General features: G+C 40.9%; 1 protein-coding gene across 6 annotated transcripts in view; it reads right to left on the bottom strand.

Annotated features, from left to right (window-relative positions):
- PPFIA1 (PTPRF interacting protein alpha 1) overlaps positions 1-18,508 on the bottom strand; it is a 61,452-nt gene extending 42,944 nt beyond the window's left edge. For 4 of the 6 annotated variants that reach the window (XM_063117381.1, XM_063117380.1, XM_063117382.1 and 1 more), the window contains exons 1-3: positions 17,703-18,507; positions 16,209-16,472; positions 936-1,037 (exon numbers count right to left, since the gene is read on the bottom strand). In XM_063117381.1, the coding sequence (XP_062973451.1) occupies positions 936-1,037; positions 16,209-16,472 (366 nt within the window). In that variant the 5' untranslated portion in view covers positions 17,703-18,507. Of the gene's footprint in view, positions 1-935; positions 1,038-16,208; positions 16,473-17,702 lie in introns of all 6 variants that reach the window. The other 2 variants (XM_063117385.1, XM_063117379.1) reach the window with 1 other exon arrangement.
- Positions 18,509-20,387: the final 1,879 nt, after the last annotated feature.

Genomic DNA, 20,387 nt, shown 5'->3' with positions numbered 1-20,387 from the left:
AGAAGTCAAAAAGAACCCCAGAGTAACATCCAAGGATGAGCAGGCCACTCTCGCCTTGACTAATGTGAGTGTTCATGACTCAATGATCAGAAAAAGACTGAACAAGAATGGTGTTCGTGGGAGGACTGATCAATAGTTACATGAAACACTTACTTGAAGTCACTGCAGCTCAAGGGGGTGCCACAAGGTACTGAATAGGTTTACATACTTTTCACACATCAATATTGAATGTTGAATCAGTTGTGGGTAAATAAAAATTGAAAAACCATCATGTTCGTGTGTCATTTGTTTAATCAAGTTATTTATTGTTTTTTATCTAAGATTATGGGGTTAGATTAAGATCTCATAACATTTTAGGTTGAAAATATGTGACAATCCTAAATCGTTCACAAACTTTTTCTCATCACTGTGTATCACCTTAAACTAGCCTGTGTTGATTAAGTAGCAGTGTATCAGATGACAGCTTGTGCTTATGACAGGCAGACAAATCAGACGACCTTCCTGTCATATGCATTGTGTAATATCAGTTAGTTAAAAGATGTTGGGCTACTGAGTGTGGTTGCATGAATCAGCTTTTTGTCTGTTGTTTTTAGAAAAGGGATTACAAGGATGCTGAGAGGTTGTATCTTTATGTATTTGGAGTGATATAGTTTGTAGGTTTTGCCTAAAAAAAAAAAAAAGAATCTCTATGAGCTTCAAAGTCCTTCCAATTGTAAAGAACCAGGGGTTGACTGCAGAATTTATTCATATTGTACACATCACACAGAAGCACTGTACTCAAGACATAAAAAAATAACCCAAGGTTCTGTTCATTCATTTCCCCCATTAATTTGAAAACAAATGCAAGAACACTGAATATACTACATGTAAGAATCCATCTCAAAAACCATTCCTAACATACAATACCAACAAATGATACCAGATCATGAACTAACCCTTGTATTGTTTCGTTCTGCTTTCAGTTCTGCAATTTCTTCTTCCCTTTCAAGGAGCTGTTCTCTGCATACATTAAGCTCTTTAGTAAGTGCTGCAAATTCCTAGAGAAGAAGAAAACAGGAATGAATTCATAATAAATATATCCAATCATATGCATTACACAGTACGCTGAGAATAAACCTTGACTGAAAGAAAGGGAGGCTGCACTATGCAGGAATAATCCTACAGTCACCTCTCCTAGCAATCTTGGTTACTCATTATAGAATAGTAGAGTATAAAAAACGAGTTCTGGTAATAAACGTAGGATAAAAGTTTTGTCCTACTGTGTCATAACACTAAGTTAACTAAACTTCATTAGAAGAGCTTGCATTGTTCTGGTCCAGCTAAAAGCTCTACGAAACTGCAACTTTTAAAATGCTATTATATTTCAGAGTAGAACTACCTATTCCATCTTGTCTGCAGTAGAGGTTTGCACAGCCCTACGGTCTTTTTACCTTCATAACTGGGTTGTTTTTTTAATTGCTATTATTGAGTTTGTTAACTTAGAAAATGAAATTATTTACTAGGGGAAAGTAGGGAATATAGTTATGGTTTGTATTTATTTATTTAGAGTCGCTTACTATGAGAATATTGGGAAGAGTCAACTGCTCTGGCCTCCCTGGCTTGTTGCTAAATTTGCATGGATTTATGTGCTGATAATTCATCACGGAGGCTGAGACACTTTTTCACTGGATCTCCTCATGCTCGGAGAGCTCGCTCCCTCGCAAGTCTGCCTCCTTATATAATTCTAGCTTGCTTGCCCCAACTGCTGCTGTAGCCAATCTGATTAGACGGCCTTGTTTAAAAGACAGGGAGGCTGTGGCTCAACTACTGGTCTGGTCTAGCTTCCAGTGAGTGGAAATGTAGGTCAGCTGAGCCCTCTGTTGAGTGGAGATTTTCTTCTCCTCGCATCGGTGCTTAACTCACTTTTCCAATGCAAAAGCTTTGTATATATTACTGAAAAAACATAGTACTAATGGATGAATGAATTTAAATGAGCTTCCCAGTGCCTTCTGACGCCATATTGGAGACAGTCATTTGTCTGAGGGTACTTCTTGGAATCACACCAGATGCAAAGAGCAGAACCATGTGTCAGCCTACTGCTTGCAGATGCTTTACATACTTCTCTTTAATTACATTTCTGGCTTTGTCCTTACAGACAAAAATAAGCATATCTCCATGCTATTCTGAGAACATAGGGATGCATTGTCTTCTTAATTTCTATAGTACATTTCAGCATATGTACTTTGTTATTATAGCAGTATACCAAAATCTTCACGTCTATATTGTTTTAATGGCATCAATATAGAAAGTAGGTATCCACTAACAAAGAAAAGCCATTAAAGATGATGATTTAAACAGTAAACCAAAGAATTCTTTCTGGCATACTTAATATGAATACAGTTTTCCATCACACTCTAGCAGCAAATCTCACCTATTACAAAGGAATGGGGCTATTTAAAAATGCTTAAACTAATACAATAGCTAATGTCTTATACAAGCTAGAATTCTATAATAAGAGCTGATGTAAAACTTTCAGCAACACCACAGGATCCTTCATAACCAGGGCTCCTTCATAAATCAGGGTTGTCAATGCCAATGTACTGTTTAATAATGCCAATGGGGAGAGGCAGGAGCATACAACTCTGTGGGGCACTGCAAAATGCTTAGACCTAGGTTGAACGCAGAGATACCACAGCAGAAGGCAATGGATGAAAGGTCACTTTCCCATTACATCCTCTCCTGGCAGCCACCGCCAAAGCCTCTACCAAGGATTAAGAGGACCCTATTGAGTGGAGTGGGTCTAAAGGGGAATTCTCTTTAGAGACATCTTTGATGAGCAGAATTAAGCCATAGTCTGTTGTTGTGCAATGAGTATAGATTACATTTTCAAATTCACATCTGATAGCAAAGTAGAAAGCTATATTGTAAAATTATTTCATTTCTCTACCCCACTCCCCAGACCCATGTTCAAATCCTCATTCCACCATGAAATTCATTGTTGCACACAACAATTAAATTAGCAAGGTAGGAAGAACTATGTTCACTGCCCTGAACTCCTTGGGGAAAGAGCAGAATAAAAAAATATAATAAAATACATTCCAATTATTTTTAAGTTAATGCCATTGTTTCAAAATAGCTGCAATCTTATATACTCTTACCTTGAAATAAGTTCCATTGAATATAATGAATATAAACATGCATAGGATTGCAGTGAACAGCTGCTATCTAATTTGGCTTTTGTAATTAGCATAACTATCAAAATTGTTGGATGAGTATCTTCTTTGTTGTTCTTATAAAATTAATGCTTTCCAAATTCTTGACCATTATTTGACCCATCAAACAGAAGACTCTTGTTTTATTTGATGTGCACTCATATTTTTTCATAAATCCTATCACCACATCTATAAAATTATGAAAAAGCTTATCACAAAAGGCCAGTGGCAACTGCATTTTACCATATGAATATGCTCTAGAAACAAGTATGCTTTGCATAGTCTAGCAGCCTACATTTGACTTTTCAACACCAAGAATGCTGTATTTCTCATTAAGACTCCCCACCCCCCCAGCTCCCCAAAGTCAAGTCCAAGAGTCCCAGGGAGTTTAGAGAAAAACTTTCCAGGATTTCACAAAAGGAACATTCATTCCCTTATAGTGTGTTTTGGTTGGCAACTGATTGCGTAAGGCTGTGCTACCTTTAGGCATTTATCTGCAGTACTCACAGGGGAGGGGGAGCCTTTCCCTAAATCACCTCTCTTCTTAATGCATACTGTAAAGTTGAAGGCAATTTTTTAATTAAAAGAAAAATCCAGTACTTCCAGTTCAACAGGTTTTTAGCAGAATCCACCCTGCCCCCCCCCCCCCCATTTTCAATGAATCTTTGAAGTTGTTACAGGTGTTAACTACATTTCACTCCTAGCTGACAACACTGAAATTAAGTATTCTGGGATAGCAAATGTTAATGGCTCCTGATATCTTTTCCTCCTTCCTCCTGTGCCAGTTGTTTAAGAATTAATTTATTCAGATCTAATTAGAACTCGTGCTAAGACATCACATTAAAAGTTAGCAAGCATATCTATGGATATTGAAGACAACGTTCTTTTAAGACAAATCTTGTTGAACTGTAAGGACTGTAAGTTTCTTTGTGCAAAAACCAAGTTCATGCTTTTTTGTGGTATGCCAAGCACACACTGTTCAATAAAATAATTCTAACTGGCACTATGCTATTAAACCTCTGGACATTCTGCAAAGTTAACATTTGCCTACTAAAAGAACATTTCCAAGCATTGTTTAAGTGATTGCTCGTATAAACATTGTTATTTCTGATCTTGCTACTTTTGTTTCTCTGTTTCCTACTATCAAGCATATAAAACAACAGACATCTACAGGAAGAATGGAGCAGTTGATATGAAACTTTGAGGGGCATAGAATTAACAAGGATTCTGGTGGTACTTTTAAAATTGTATAAATATAAAAGCCTTGTCAAGTCTAAACTATGCCAAACAAATTTTGCTTTCCATAAGTAAAGTTTGAAAAGCAACTATAATACTTCAAATTATTTATATTCCAAGTTGCTCGTGAATTGTTGAAAAGTGCAATGGATTGGAGACATCAATTTAATAGAAGCAGAAGATCTAGAATTCTGCTATTGGAATCTGGGGCTATACAGTCTGGATTATGCAATGATATCTCATTAACATATTAAACAATGAACTGAGTTTCAAACTTGGTGCGAACCAGATACACTTTACTAGGGAAATATACTTCAAATATTGTAATCACGAGTTAACATCCAATATTATTAAAATAGTTACGGAAGCAGCTTAGCCACTTTATAAGTTTAATATTTCCTTCTATATTTACAGCTTGCAAAGTTCAATACTACTTGGTGTGCAAATGAATACTTGGCAACCTCCAGTTTCATAAGTCTTTCAGTCATAGTTTACACAGAAATTTAATGTGCACTCGTTTCAGCATTAATCTCATATCCCAACCTATTTGTCAGCAAGAAAGAGCTCCCGCTATGAACATTTTCTGAAATGAGCTGTGTCTTTTGGGGTTTATAGTTTAGTCTGGTCATAATCACAAGTACCACTTGAATAAGTTTAAATTTACCATGTCTAATATAAATGCAATTCCTACACTAGCTATAACGTTATATTTAAACAGACCCTTCCCCAGTGCTTCACAGATGGCTGAGCCACAGTTTTTCATTCCAGAATTTAAACTGCAAGGCACACACCTCTTTTTAAGGGGCTCAAAAAAGCTTGTCTTTTAGAGTAAGAATGACACATCTTCAGTGGAACCCAGCCCCAATACATTCCTGCATGAGTCACTATTATGGGATTACTACCTGACTGGAAGAAGCCATACCCAGTACAGTGACTCATGCAGAGATGCAATATGAAGCCTTCTTTAAGGACAGACAATTACACTGCATCTCCACACTGGGAACACCTGAATTAACCAAAAGCAGAAATGTGCTAGATTAACCCAACTCCCATGGAGGCTGATTGGAAGGAAGCAAGGCTAAAGCAGAGAATTATGCAGAGATTGGGTGGTTGGGTTCTTTGGGCTTATAGGAGTAATTAGTTTCTCACAGTACACAAACTGGTCTCTCACAGCACATTAATGCACCCTAGCTGTGGGAATTACTGTGCTCTTCATGAACAACATCTGCATGCACTCACAAAAGTGGGAGGGGCTCAAATCTCTGTGAAAGTGTCCTTTCTCTTGAACAAAACCAAAAGGCAGGTAGAGAAGTTTTAAAAAAAACCTTATAAAGTATAGCAGGGAGCTCCATTCATGCTTCCCTGGGACATCATGTCAGAATATAGGCAGAGTGGTTCCGGAAGTGGGTAAAGCTTGCTTACGTTGTGTATCAATGCTCACAGCTTGATCTGCATGGTGCAGGTCTATCAGGAAATATTTTGGGATTCTTGCTTGCTGGTAGATGGAGAGTATGGGATGCGGACAGAAGAACTTTCTTCTACATCAGAGTTTGTGGGTAGGGGGAGAAAAGTTTAAAAAATTAAGAGTTCTATGACAAAGAGGCCAATCCAGAATGAATGCCTATATTTAAAGAGCTTACTGAGATGGTTGAATGATCTCTTCTTCACTCAAGATACTAAAATACACAGCAAAATCTAACATGGACACTCTAAATCAAACTGCCTGAAAAAACACAACTGCCAAAAGTTTTCAGTATTATGGGATGTTAGAGGTAATTAACTGGTTGTCCATTTTATGTTTCCAGAATAACATGAAGGGACCTTGATAAAACGGACAGTCAAAGCTTTTAAATTTTAACATTCTTCTCTGCAGAGTTCATGCTATTTGTCACAAACTAAATCACTATAATCAGCCATGTAAGAGCAATTATGACGATTTCTTCTACAGCTTAATCAGGATTCCCTGAACTTACTCATCCTGTGATTTTCTAACAGCAGGTCTATAAAACTGAGCAACTTCTTATGACTACAAATTCAAACAAGATGTTTTACAAATTCTGAAAGGTATTTTAGTCACTGTACATCTACAAGATAATTATGGCTGCAATTCTATCCACACTTACCTGGGAGGCAATTTAATTGAACTCAATGGGATTTACTTCTTAGTAGACAAATATAGAATTGCACTGTAATGTTAACAAAACATCAAATAACAACAATAAAAACAGGAAACAAAATAAGATAGCTCACATCAACCAGCTTAAGATAAACCAGCTTAAAATGCCTGGGCAAGCAAACAGCTTTGCTGAAAAGAACATAATGTTGCACTTCCATGGGTGGGTGTTCCACAATCAGAGCACCAAAACAGAGATCTTTCTACTTGTTGCCGCATAATGTTCCAATACTTGAAGAAAAGCCTTCCCTGATGATCTTAAGTTATGTGAGCGCAGGCTGATCTAGAGGTTCTCCTGCAGATGTTTGGGTCCCAGGCTGTTTAGGATTTTAAAGGTACACACCAAACAGACAGTCTGTGCTTTTTCAGAATCTATTAAATGATTCTGCCTGGCTATACCAGTTACAATTCTAATTGCTTCCTTCTCTTTAGCTGAAGTTTGCAAGTTGTTTTCAAGGGCAGACCCATGTACAAAACATTAATCCAGTCAAGAGATTTCTAGAGCATGAACCACTGTGGCTAGGATTGGTCATAGATGGCCAGAGGCACTGTTAGTCACTAACGTCTCAAGTGACAATGCTGGATCAAGACATACCCCCAAGCTATGCCCTTCTCTTCCAGGGGGAGTGAAACTCCATCTACAACAGGTAGTATACACTAATTCCTGGACATGACAAGCACCATCACTGCAGGTAGGAGTGGAAGTGCCTAACAATCTTATCACAAGTGCCCAGGAAATTTATTATATCCTCACCTAGATCTGATTCAAACAACATATTCACCACTTGGAAAACCTCTACCGGATGGCGAGCCCGACATACAATGAAGGAGAAGTAAGTCCACTTCCCCAGTAGCACTGCCTCAAGTAGGCATGATAGTCTGTTCTCATTTGTGAATATTGAAATGCCCCAGGATTTCCAACACTAGAGTGTGAAGCACCTCAGCCAGAGAGGCAGAAAGAATCCTGTCTGTCTGGCCCAATATCAAATACAAATACTCAAACCAAGCACCCGAGCAGATTGGTCTTCTGGTGAGAGTGGAAGACTCCTTGAAGATGACAGTACCCTCCCCCTCCCACCCACCAAATTTCTGTAGCCTACATTGCTGCTGCCCCCGCCTTCAGAAGTTAGCTAGATGGCAACAAGGAATGAAGCACCAATACAGAGAAAGCCTAGAGGGTGGCATTCCCTCCCTAGAAGCTGCTCACATGGCATCACCCCTCCAAAATTTAGGTACCAGGTTAAAAAGATGCCATTTGCCCATGCTTTAAACAAGTAGGTATGTTGATTTTAGTGTTACAAATCTGTTATTTTTTATTATGATTTTATTGCTGCCTTCACATTTTATGCTTCCTGTCTTATATTAATGTGGATTTATTTAATACTTCCATGTTGTAAGCAGCCTTTAATTTTACCATAAAACTTAAACAAGGTGGGATATAAATAATTTAAATACATATACATAGCAACACTTAATGTAATATGATTTCTAAGGGGATGACAGTTGCCTTGCAAATGCAATGTGCTCTATAGTGTCTTGTAAATGTTATAATTAAAATGAGTGCCACAAGAAAATAATTACTTTTAATAAGCTAGACCAATGTTTATAGAGTGAATAGTCAACAACTTGCTAGGTTAGGATTCAGCTCCACTCTTGCATTGCAAGAGCCCAATTCCAACATCATTTTTTTCATTGAGGCGTCTGTCTAACAGTGATATACAAACTGCTGACAGATCTTATCTAAGGACAAAACGTTAAAATTCTCAAATTCATCTAGGATATGGATCAAACCATGAATGAAATCATTTTGTCAACAACTAACATTCAAAGTAAGTATCCAGTGTGGATACTCATTTCTGTATTATTGGCAAACTGCAAAAACTGAAGCAATACAATCTTTAGTTGCAGCCACAAGCAAAAAGAAAATTAGTTAATTATTTATTTATTATTTATTTACTGCATTTCTCTACTGCCCAATAGCCAAAATTTAATCAGAACATGTAACAACTTCACTTGCATCAAAATTGATGAAGTGTCTATTTGATTACAAAAAGGTTACATATTAACACAAATACATTCATCACAAATATTGGATGAAGACATAGTGATGCCTAGAGTAGACCAACTGAAATAAATAGGACAAGCTAGTCATGACTAACTTAAGTCCCATTGATTTCAAAGTATCTACTTTAAGTATGACCAGTTTGCATGTAATGGCAACTCCTTGGCTGTTTAACCCAGGAGTTACTGTGACCAAGCAGGAGTGAGTGTTCAGCGCTTCCATGTTCAATTAGCAAACCAGGAACACCCTGTTTAAGGGTTAAACAACCCAGAATTCCTGAGTTTGGACATCATGTTAACAGTCAGGAACGAGCAAATATGCTGCCTCCCCTGCATTGATTGAAAGTGGAAGTGACAAGCGCATGGAAAGCAGCACACTTACTCATGTCCATGCAACCACCTGAGTTAACAATCCAGGAATTGCTGATACATGCAAACTGAGACAGTGGGCGAGTTTGTACAACTGGCACAACTCTCCATGGCTTATTCAAGCCATGGGGGGCTGCGGTGTGTGCCAGTGGCCATTCTGAATATTCAAACAGTGGAGGTGGGTGCTGTGACTTATTGTGACATGTGAACCGGTGAAGGGTGGGTTTCTGACATGGTTAACAAAACACCCCAAATCCTAAAACAGCCCATGGTGTAGGTGGTTTATTAACCATGCCAACAACCCACACTGCCTGGGTTCAGACATCATGATAAACTGCAGGAACTGCCTGTGGCTTGAATATTCACAATAGCCGCCAACATGTGCTGCAACCCGTGCAACGTGTGCTGCAACCCATTACTTGTTGGTCAATGTCTCCAACAAGTAACTGATCATAAAATAGCATCAATCTACTGAGCTCTGGGGCCTCATGCCATAGGATATATGACTAGCTCCTAATCCCTTAACATATCAACTGGGTTCGGACGTCACAATAAACCATGATGGGTTAACTAAGGCATCATGAGTTATCCTGTTGACTGGTGGAAGTTTAACTCATGATGGCTTATTTGGCCAAAATAATCCACTCTGATAACCCATGGTCTATAGAGTGGGTTATATAACCTGTCATGGGTTATCGTGTTGTGTGCTGGCCATTGTGGGTTATTTTGGCTGGCTACAGAGCTGTGCAGCAAGAACGGTCAAAACCGCTGCCCCTCTGCTCTTTGCTGGCTTATTACTTAGAAACACATTAAATCAACCAAGCCAGCAGTGTAGAGAAGGCAGGCTATGAAGTTTGTGTGCCGTGCTTGCTCTTAATATTCCTCTTCCACAGGATTAACGAAGTTAACATAAATTTTAAATCTGAACATGCATTCCAAAATTACACAATCCATTCTGCAGTTCAATATATTCTATTTTGTAAACAATGTCAGTTTAGACAAAAGAATAGTTGTTTGTATTAAGCACATTAAATTACATATACTGGATTGTCAGAACAAACCCCTTAATTAGGGCTGCATTTAAATAAGCCTTTTCTGAAAATATTCCACTAAGAAGTTTGGCTCTGTTTCTCAAATTCTCAAAATCTAAATAGAATTAGCCAAAATATTAGAGTTTAACCTGAAGGAATGAAACTGTAATTTAAAAAATGACTCAAAAAATACCCGAAATGTTATGTTTTGTTAGATTTGAACCACAGGAAGTATAAGATCAGTCATTAACCTATTTAGAATGTTCTTCTTGGTGAAGAGGGGAGGAAATCAATAGTTAACTCTATACAACTTCAATTTTAATATGACTGCCATATTCATACACAAACAAGTCCAATGCCAGAGGGTGGTAAACAATATAACAGAGTTCTTAATCTTACACTATTAATTATGAAAGTGCTCATTTGGTGTCTCTCCCTCTTTACACAACACTGTTGTAGACAGCATCTTCAATAAACAAGAATGCCATGGAACTCCATTACATCATTCCTTCCTCACACTCAGTTATGTTCATACTCTGAATACATCAGGCCTTAGGTTCAATCTTCAACATCTAGTTAGCAACAATGAAATTGGATTTGAGTCCCATTGCTAGTTCAGTCTACAGGGAATATTGATTCACTGATCTGACCCTACTCAAGGGAAATATTTATTTCTTTTTCCTTGTTTTTCCCCAGTGATATTTAGGGTGTTTAATAATCAGCACAATTACATGCATTTCATGAAGGAGTTCAATTCTATTTCCCGTGGCTTGAATTGAGACAATTTTTTTTTTTATCATATTATGTGCATGAACTGGCCTACCCTGTGCCAGGATGTTTGTGTTATTAACAACTGTTTTTAGAATAACCGCTGTTAATAGCCACTGTCACTATTTGAAGTTTCTGCATTTCCTTTCCTTTTGACCAACTGTTTACGATCCCCCAGAAAAAAGAGATCTTCATACACACACTTACCTCTAATTCAGGAAAACATGTCATGCTTATGATGAAGTGAACTGTAGTCCATGAAAGCTTATGCCACAATAAATCATGCCATATGAATCTTGATTTGATTTTTTGTTAAATGAGGTATTATATAGGCTCAGTTCAGACAACATGTTAGTCAACACAGTGTGAAAACTCCACTCAATGGTTGAGTTTTCAGGAGTTAGAACACAACATGTTCTAACTCCACTGTTGTGTGACTGTGGGCTACTATGCAGGAGGAAAGGAAGGAAAGGAACCTCTCGTGCAAGCACTGAGTCATTACTGACTCTTGGAGGGATGCCAGCTTTTGCTGACGTTTTCTTGGCAGGCCTTATAGCGGGGTGGTTTGCCGTTGCCTTCCCCGGCCTTTATTACCTTTCCCCCAGAGCTAACTGGGTACTCATTTTACCGACCTCGGGAGGATGGAAGGCTGAGTCAACCCGAGCCGGCTGCCTGAAACCAGCTTCCGCTGGGATCAAACTCAGGCTGTGGGGAGAGTTTCAGCTGCAGAAACTGCTGCTTTGATTGACAGTTCCTCCGCCCTCTCTCCTCCCATGGTCCTCCCAATGGTATCCCATCAGCCATTGCTGAAAAAAAAAACCCTCTGGTGGCTCTCCTAGAGTGGCACTCACTTTTTTGCTGCTCTTGGCAGGGAACTATGTAGCCAGTGGGAAAAGTCAACTCAACGCAACAGAAAACTCCACGGAGCCCTCCACACAACACGCAACAAAACGGTTGTGCAGGAACTCTCCTCTGCACAGTGTGGATATTCAGTATGGAGTGTTTTAAAAACACTCCACCATGGGGTGGAGTTTTCCCACCAGACAACGTATTCCTCAATGGTGGTGTAAAAACTCCAATGTAGAGTTCTAAAACCATTGTTGAGAAGCATGTTGTCTGAACTGAGCCATAGTCTCATGCTGATTATTGGAGTGGTGCCATCTTACATACAGTAGGATAAAGTTGTGGCAGGGTTGCCAAAAGGTTGCCCATCATTCATATACTTGAGAGAGTATGAATCACATACTTTTATCTGGCCTTTCTTCTTGTCAATACTTAAGGCAAATTCTTAAGACCAATGCACACTCACATCCCCCACAACTTTTTATAAAGGAAGATGTCCCTGAAAAATAGTGTTAAGTTCCTCTGACTCAACAACAATACATAGTGCTCTCATTTAATGCCACTACCAAAATAAGGAGCTTTTCTCCACAGACTCTGCATTCCATTAAAGCTCTTGACACATATGTCACTATTTAAGTGGCAGCTTAAAAACACACACACACACATACAAAGATACTGTAAAGAGACCTAACACAGAAGCAGTATAAGGAAACAAGGAACTACCCATAGTCGTTGCTCAAAAGCAGCTGTGATGGTTCAATTAAGACAGGAAATATTAGAGAGCAATAATCTGTATTTCACCAAGCATTAATTGGAGATATGCTATATTGCGTAAATGTAAATTTTACTATGATTTTCCCAGCTAGTGACTCTACTATGTTTGATGACAAGAAACCCAGTTCAAATCTCCATTCAACTGTGAAGTTCACTGGGTGTCCTTGGCCCTTTACTCTTTCAGGTAAGTTAGGCCTTTTCTTTTCCAGGAGGAAGACAGAATACACATTTATGCTTGAGTGCCTCACTATTCTCCCATCTAGTGTAACAGAACAGCATACTGTGGCTACTGCTAATATGGAAGTTCAGTCTCTCTGGCAAGAGAAAAAGAAGCACGCTAATTGCAGGGACAGGCCCGCACTATGCTGTGTTTTCCCATACATAGAAACATGAATGTGAGTTGGGGCTACTACTCCATCTCTTTCCTAACAGAGGCAGACCATGGTGACAAAGTACCACTACATTTCTTCACATGAGGAAGAGCAGTGAGCCACTACAGCTGCTGCCTCTGCAGACTCTCTCTCTATTTCTCCTCCTAAGAAAGAGTGGGGCACAACCAGAATTGTCATTCTATTAGGGTGAATGCCAGGTCGGTGAATAAGAAAACAGCTGCTATTCACGACTTGATCCTAGTGGAGCATGCCAACCTGGCTTGTATCACAGACACCTGGTTGGATGAAGCTGGGGTGGTAGTGGTGGTGGTTAATCTCTCTCAGCTTTGCCCACCAGGGTTCTCTGTCCAGCAGCAGACAAGGCCTGGGGGGAGGGGGAGGAAGGTGGAGTGGCAGTAGTCTATCAAGATTCTATCCCCCTGACCAGGTGCCCAGTCCCACAGTCTGAGGGGTTTGAATGTGTGTATCTGAAGGTGGGTGCCCAGGACAGAATAGGGATTCTGTTGGTGTACCGTCCACTCCACTGCTCAACAGTCTCCCTTTCTGAGGAGTTTATACTTGCTGGCACTCAGAGCCTCTGCAGGGGTGGAGGACCGATTAAGATGGTCCGCCCCATGAGGCTGACGGATCCGAATGGTTTCCTGATGGCTCTTAGGGATTTTCCTGTTACCTCAGCAGGCGATTCTGTCGGAGCCCTGGTTGATCTCTGGAATGGAGAAATGACCAGGGTGGTGGACACAATTGCTCCTGAGCATCTTCTCTCACAAAGTGGAGTCACACCATTGCCCTGGTTTTTCAGGGAGCTGGCCGCGATGAAACAAGTGAGATGGAGACTAGAGCGATGCTGGCAGAAAACTCACAAGTGAATCTGATCGAACAAGGGCTAGAGCCTATTTGATGACCTACTCTGTAGCAATACGGGAAGCAAAAAAACCCTCTTTTTTCCTGCTACTATTGCATCTTCAAAGAGCCATCCAGTGGAGCTGTTTCAGGTGGTCAGGGGCCTTTTACACACTGGCCCCCAAGAGAATCCAGACCTTTTGACAGCCTGCTGTGACCAATTTGCCCAGCATTTTCCAGACAAAATTGCTCAGATCCACTCTGACTTGGATGCTATACTTGGATACCCAGTGGATGAAACTTTGCACTTGCTTGTCCAGTATAGATACCATTCAATTTGTACAGCCCGATGATGTGAACTGGATCCTTGGGATCTTTGCCCTTCCTAGTTTATAAAAGCAGCCAGAGGGGAACTGGCTGAGTGGATAAGTGTAGTGGTCAATGCTTCCCTTTGTCAAGGCAGGATGCCAGCTTGCTTGAAGGAGGCAGTGGTAAGACCCACAATGAAAAAGCCCTCCTTGAATCCCACTGTATTGGATAATTACTGGCCAGTCTCCAATATTCCATTTTTGGGCAAAGGTTTGGAGCGTGTGGTGGCCTCCCAACTCCAGGGATTCCTGGATGAGACGGATTATCTAGATCTATTTCAATCTGGCTTCAGACCTGGTTATGGGACAGAAACAGCTTTGGTAGCCTTGGTGCATGACCTATGCCGGGAACTGGCTAGGGGGAGTGTGTCCCTGTTGGTTCTGCTGGGGCATTCAATACCATTGACCATGGCATCCTTCTTGGCCACCTTGCTGGGGTGTGTCTTGGAGGCACTGTTTTACAGTGGCTCCATTTCTTCCTGGAATGGCGGACCCAGATGGTGGTGTTGGGGGACTTCTGCTCCAACTCCTTGGCCATTGGCCTGTGGAGTCCCTCAGGGTTCTGTTTTGTCCCCCATGCTATTTAACATACACATGAAACTGTTGGGAGGTTGTCTGGAGTTCTGTGGTGTGGTGCCACCAGTACGCTGATGACACCCAACTGTACTACTCTTTTCCACACAATTCCAAGGAAGCTGTTTCGGTGCTGAACCGATGTCTGTCGGCAGTAATGGACTGGATGAGGCCAAACAAATAGAAACTTAATCCAGACAAGACAGAGGTGCTCCTGGTCAGTCGAAAGGCAGATCAGGGAATAGGGACTCAGCTTGTGCTGGATGGGATTACACTCCCCCTGAAGACACAGGTTTGCAGTTTGGGTGTACTCTTGGATTCAGCCCTGAGCCTGGTTGCCCAGGTTTCAGCAGTGGCCAGGACTGCATGTGCACACTTAAAGCTAGTGCGCCAGCTGCACCTGCTCCTGGAGATATCTGACCAGGCCACGGTGACACATGCCTTAGTTACATCCAATTTGAATTACTGTAATATGCTCTACGTAGGGCTGCCTTTGAAGAGTGTTCGAAAAAAGCTACAGCCAGATTGTTGACCGGGGCTGGTTACAGGGAGCATACAACTCCCCTGTTACAACAGCTCCACCGGCTTCCAGTCTGTTTCCAGGCACAATTCAAAGTGCTGGTTATCACCTATAAAGCCCTATATGGCTTGGGTCCAGGTTATCTGAAAGACCACATTCTCCCATATGAGCCTGCTGAGATCTTCTGTGGAGTCCTTTTTCTCAGTTCCACCAACATCAAAGGCACACCTGATGAGAGTGGCTGCTCCAAGGCTCTGGAACTCCCTTCCCAGGGAGGCTAGACTGGCTGCCTCTGTCTTACACTTTCAGAGGCAGGCAAAAACTTTTTTATTCAGGCAGGCTTTTGGAAATACTCTGGAGCTGTGTTAATGTATTGGATTTTATTTTTATTTTTTTAATTTGTGACTGTTTTTTAAATTATTTAAAAATTTTTTAATTTTTCTGTGTGTTTAATTCTATTTTAACTTTAGTAAATTTATATTTATACGTTTTAATTGTACATGGTTTAATCATGGAAACTGCCTTGACTCCCAGTACTGGGAAAAAGGTGGAATATAAATAAATGTAATAGTAACAATAATAATAATAATAATAATAATTTTTTTAAATACTATTTCTCCTGTTGTTGCTTCTGTACTCAAGCCCATCTGTGTAAATATGATTCTTAGCTACTGTAGCTATTTTATCTTTCATGAGGTCAATTTCTTTATTTTTCATTATTTCACCAGAACCACACAAAAGCTTTGATTATGCAAGCCTTAGAATCTTGTTTCCCACTTTGATTAGCAGCTGTTACTTCAGCAGAGGAAGATTAGATCCATCTAAAACAAATTTTGCAAGTCTTTGAGAGATTACATTGCAATGCCAATGCAGAAGGAAGCAACCATCCAAGTTTTGCCACTCACAATAAAGGTTTTGACCTAGAAGGTTTCATTAAACAAAAAAGAAATCACTCCTGAATAGCTACTCTATAAGCCCTTCACAGTGTTTTATTCCTATCACATGTTAATTGTGATGAAAGCAATCTGAACTTTAATGGTAGAAAATATCTCATTCAAGAAAGTCATACCTGGGGAAGAGCAGTATTCAGCTGTCGTTGTAGAGAATCCCTTTCATGACCAACTTCATGCAATTTACCCTGGGTTAATGCTAGTGTCTCTTGAGTCTCTCGCAGTGTGTCCAGGAGGCGATCTCGTTCCTCCAACATGGATACCATTAATTGCTCGAAATGGGAATCCGCATCCGACTGTAGGGGAGAACCTGAGCCATGGCTTCCACTTCCCCCTGAGGGAATCTCTGCCTCACTGATGGTTGGCATCACCTCGCACATCATCTTGAAATGAGATTTAAGACTTATGTAGTTATTCCATTAAGAAGACAGAGAATACAAATCTAAACCAAATAACAGAGCTTTTATGTGCTGTGACTAACTCCATAATAAAAGCCCCCAAATCCTCATTTAGATTATTAAAATGTGCCGCTGTGACAGAGCAGGCACATCACTGTTTTTTACAAGTATGTTATGCCACAACTGAAACCTATAAGCTAAGTTTAAACTGAATACTTGTACTTAGGTTATACTTGTATAACCTGATACTTGGTTTTCTTGCAAAATATTAATGTGTATCATAAAAAACTTCTGTAGTAATTGCAAGTAAGAACCACATGCAGTATCTATTGATCAATGCAATTACATTTATTCATATGATATATTATAAACCAACCAATCTACTGCAACTCTACAGTGATATGGAAGAAAAAGGTACCTGCTAATTCTTAAAACTGTACTCAGCATCATGAAAGTTAGCTGGATTTATTGCCTGCATCCACTACTCTGGACGTACTATGGTGGCCATACATCTGTTAGTGATTTGTCATTACAAAAGTAGACAAAAAGGCACATTAGAGCCTTTTTGCTGCTGGACACAGCCATTGATTAATAAGAAGAAACTCCTTAGGAAGTACAAGGCAAAAAGCAAACGTAAGTGCAGCTGATCAAAGCAGTAACACTAAAGCATAACTAGGCCCTACAATGTATTACAAGGGACTACCACAGGAACTGAACACAAGGTCCCTTGCTTACTGCTCTATGATAAAAGCAATACAGTGATTATATAGCTCTGCAAGCTTGAATTAAGATGTATATGGATTTATATATGGATTTGTACATTTCAGTACAGTGCTAGAGACTTAAGAAAAAACATGAATGAATCTGTCAGCCATAAAAACTGAACAGCTATTTTCTATTAAAGCCAACCAAATTAAACAATTCTTCTAATAAAGCTATTTACCCTTCTTTAGATGTTCATAATTATTCAGTTAAACATAAGCAACTAATTTTCTCAAGAGCGCTGCAATGGGACCAATTGTACTTTCCATAAGTTAATGATTATATATATAAAAATGAGCTTCATACACATAAACAATTAACATTAAGCAACATAATCAGAGTTAATCCAACACACTCAGAGTGGAATGCATTTCAAGTTATTTTTCAGGTAATCTCTAGTTTTATAGCTGTAAACGTAACAAGTATTTTATAAGCTTCCACTGCTTAATTTACCTTGTTGATGAAATAAATGGTTTTGCCAGAGGCCAACGTTTTCCAGCAATATCAGCTCTTTTCAGTAACTTTGCATGGTAATTTCCAAAAACATTTCAAGTGGTAGAGCAGCCATCCAGCTTGACTACATTGTCCATTCATTAAATAATCCGCAGCATAGAGACTCACAGGAGGAGATAAACACTCTTGCAGAGAAAAAGAGATGGTCCAAAAGGAGCAGCAACTAGTCAAGTTCTTCGGAGCAGACAAATGGACCCTTCCCAGCACCCTTCCTATTTAATCCTGATCCACAGGTTTTTCAAAAATCAAGAACGGAGAAACATGTGCAAAAAGGCCAACTAGTTTCAGTGCCGGCAATCAACAGTGCATGGTGTAGAAAACTCACTTTAGGTCAGGATAACGTTACTTAAAAAAAAAAAGGAGAGAGAAATAAGTTGAGAATATTACTCTTCTCTCGGAGGAACTCCTCTTTTTCGCCTCTTTTTAGGCAGCGTAGGACCTTTTACTTCCTTCAGTTTCTCGGGTCTTCTCTCGCGCATTTATAATTCCTCTTATGTGAGGGGTTTTACCAGAGGTTGATGTGGGAGGAGGAGAATCTGCAGGGGACTACAAAGACTATTCGTGGGATCTGGGGGCCAACCATCGTAATTCCCTACAGGAAAACAAGGGACCCCCACCCACCCCTTTCTCTCTCTTACTCACACACACGTCTTTCCCGTAACAGAGGCCGGATAACGACACCTAAAAGACCAGGAGTTGAGAAGTTGGAGCAAGGAGGTGGGGACCCTGAAGGTGGGTTCCTCGGAGTTCCCCCTCACCCGAGCGCCGGCCGACGGAAGTAGGCGGAATCCCCCTTCCCGGAGGCCTCAGGGGACAGGCAAGCGCGGGTGTGGGGCTTTGCTCCCCGCTTTTCGCTCTCACGTTCGGCCTTCCCAGCCCAGGTCGCTCCGCCTCCGGCTCCTGCCGCCACCTCCACATACGAGGTGGCCAGTAGTAGTACGGCGGCGCTCTCGAAGGCTGCTCACGCGAGGCTTCCCTGTCCCGGGACGGCGGCGACCAGGGGCCCGGGAGAGTCCCGCCGTGCTCCTGAGGAGATGGACTCGCTGAGACTGAGCGGGTCTGCCCGCTCTTGCCTCCAGCCGGGCCCTTAGTCGCCGCTCGGAGTTTCGTCTCCGCCTCCCGTTGTTCCCGGCAGCCTCTGCGGCTTGTGCCTACAACAGTGCGTGGCCCACAATGCACCGCGACAGGCCCTTGGCCGGTGTCTCCCTTCTTCCTCCCCTCCGCACACGCCACCCCGCTAGCCCAGAACGTGGAGTTGCAGCTTCGAGTCTCTGCTAACTGCGTCTGCGTACAGCCCGGCGCAATAAAATCCAAGTTCTGGCGGTCGCCGGGCTTTAAAGCGCTCCTTGCAGGCTAGTATTTTCCCCGAGAGAATAGAAATGGAATTGAGTTCCCCGGTATACGGGGAAGGGACCAGACTGCAGTCCTCTGCGCGCTTACCTGGGAGTAAGCCCCATAGAATACAATGGGACTTGTTTCCGAGTTAGCACGCACACACACGTCACACAGATGGTATTTCACCGTTATGTGGTCTGCGGTCAGGTCTGGCGCTGGGGGCGTGATCCGTTCCCTCTTGGTATTTGTTGATGCGCAGATGGTGCAGTTGTACCATGCTTTCCTGCGAATAATATGAGTTTGAGACGCTAAGACCAGAGAAGCTAGCAAGCATTGGGGCTAAGACGAGAAAAGAAAACATACTCCCTAGCGGGGTTTTCTGAGAGCTTAGCCTCAGGGGATTAACATTTTTGAGAAGGGGGAAGGGGAGGAAAGGAAATTTCACCAGTTAATGAATTACAGTGTTCAGCTGTCCCAGTGCCTTTCATGTTTCTTAGTTGCAAATAACTTCAATCTTGCGGTAACAAGTCGTGAATTCTAAGATGTCATGTTTGTATGTAATGTGTATTGCAACCATGTAAAAAGTTTTTTTTTAAAGAAAAAGATAATTGTTCCCCCCTGCTCCACCGAGTGGGACGAGATTAGAAGGAATAGTGGGATGTACTTCTGAGTATATATACCTGCAGCTGTGTGAGTAGTCCAATCAGTAGTATATGGCTTGTGAGTACATGGCTTAGTGTTTTTGGTTTTTCCCTTAAAAATTTCGGAACGTTTGTCCTTTGGAATTGAGCCTTTACTGATTTCATGAAAGGAGAATATTTACAGAAGTCCATGTTTACTGTTGCTTTTAAACAAGTACTGTGCGTCTTACTGCTATAGAATGATTCCAGATTTAGATTAAATAGACAAGGTTGGGGTGAGCAGTTGGGGATGGGGAGAAGACAGAGATTGTCACTGCCTAATGGGAGTGGGTGGTGAGGGGAGAAGGTCAAGACTGTCAATGCCTAGTTCAGAGTAGGTTGACCAATTAGGATCAAAACAGTCGTTACTTTAAATCTGTGTCCAGGGCCCCTGCACCTGCCCTAAAGTAAAAATGGGGTAAAGTACAGTAATGCCTTTTTTGGCCCTTAGTCACTTGTTACCTCATCTCTCAATTACTATTATTATTATTTATTTATATAGCGCCATCAATGTACATGGTGCTGTACAGAGTAAAACAATAAAATAGCAAGACCCTGCCGCATAGGCTTACATTCTAATAAAATCATAATAAAACAATAAGGAGGGGGA

This window comes from Elgaria multicarinata, chromosome 2 (assembly GCF_023053635.1).
Source record: "Elgaria multicarinata webbii isolate HBS135686 ecotype San Diego chromosome 2, rElgMul1.1.pri, whole genome shotgun sequence".
Lineage (NCBI taxonomy): Eukaryota > Metazoa > Chordata > Lepidosauria > Squamata > Anguidae > Elgaria > Elgaria multicarinata.
This window is presented reverse-complemented; position numbering and strand designations above follow the sequence as displayed.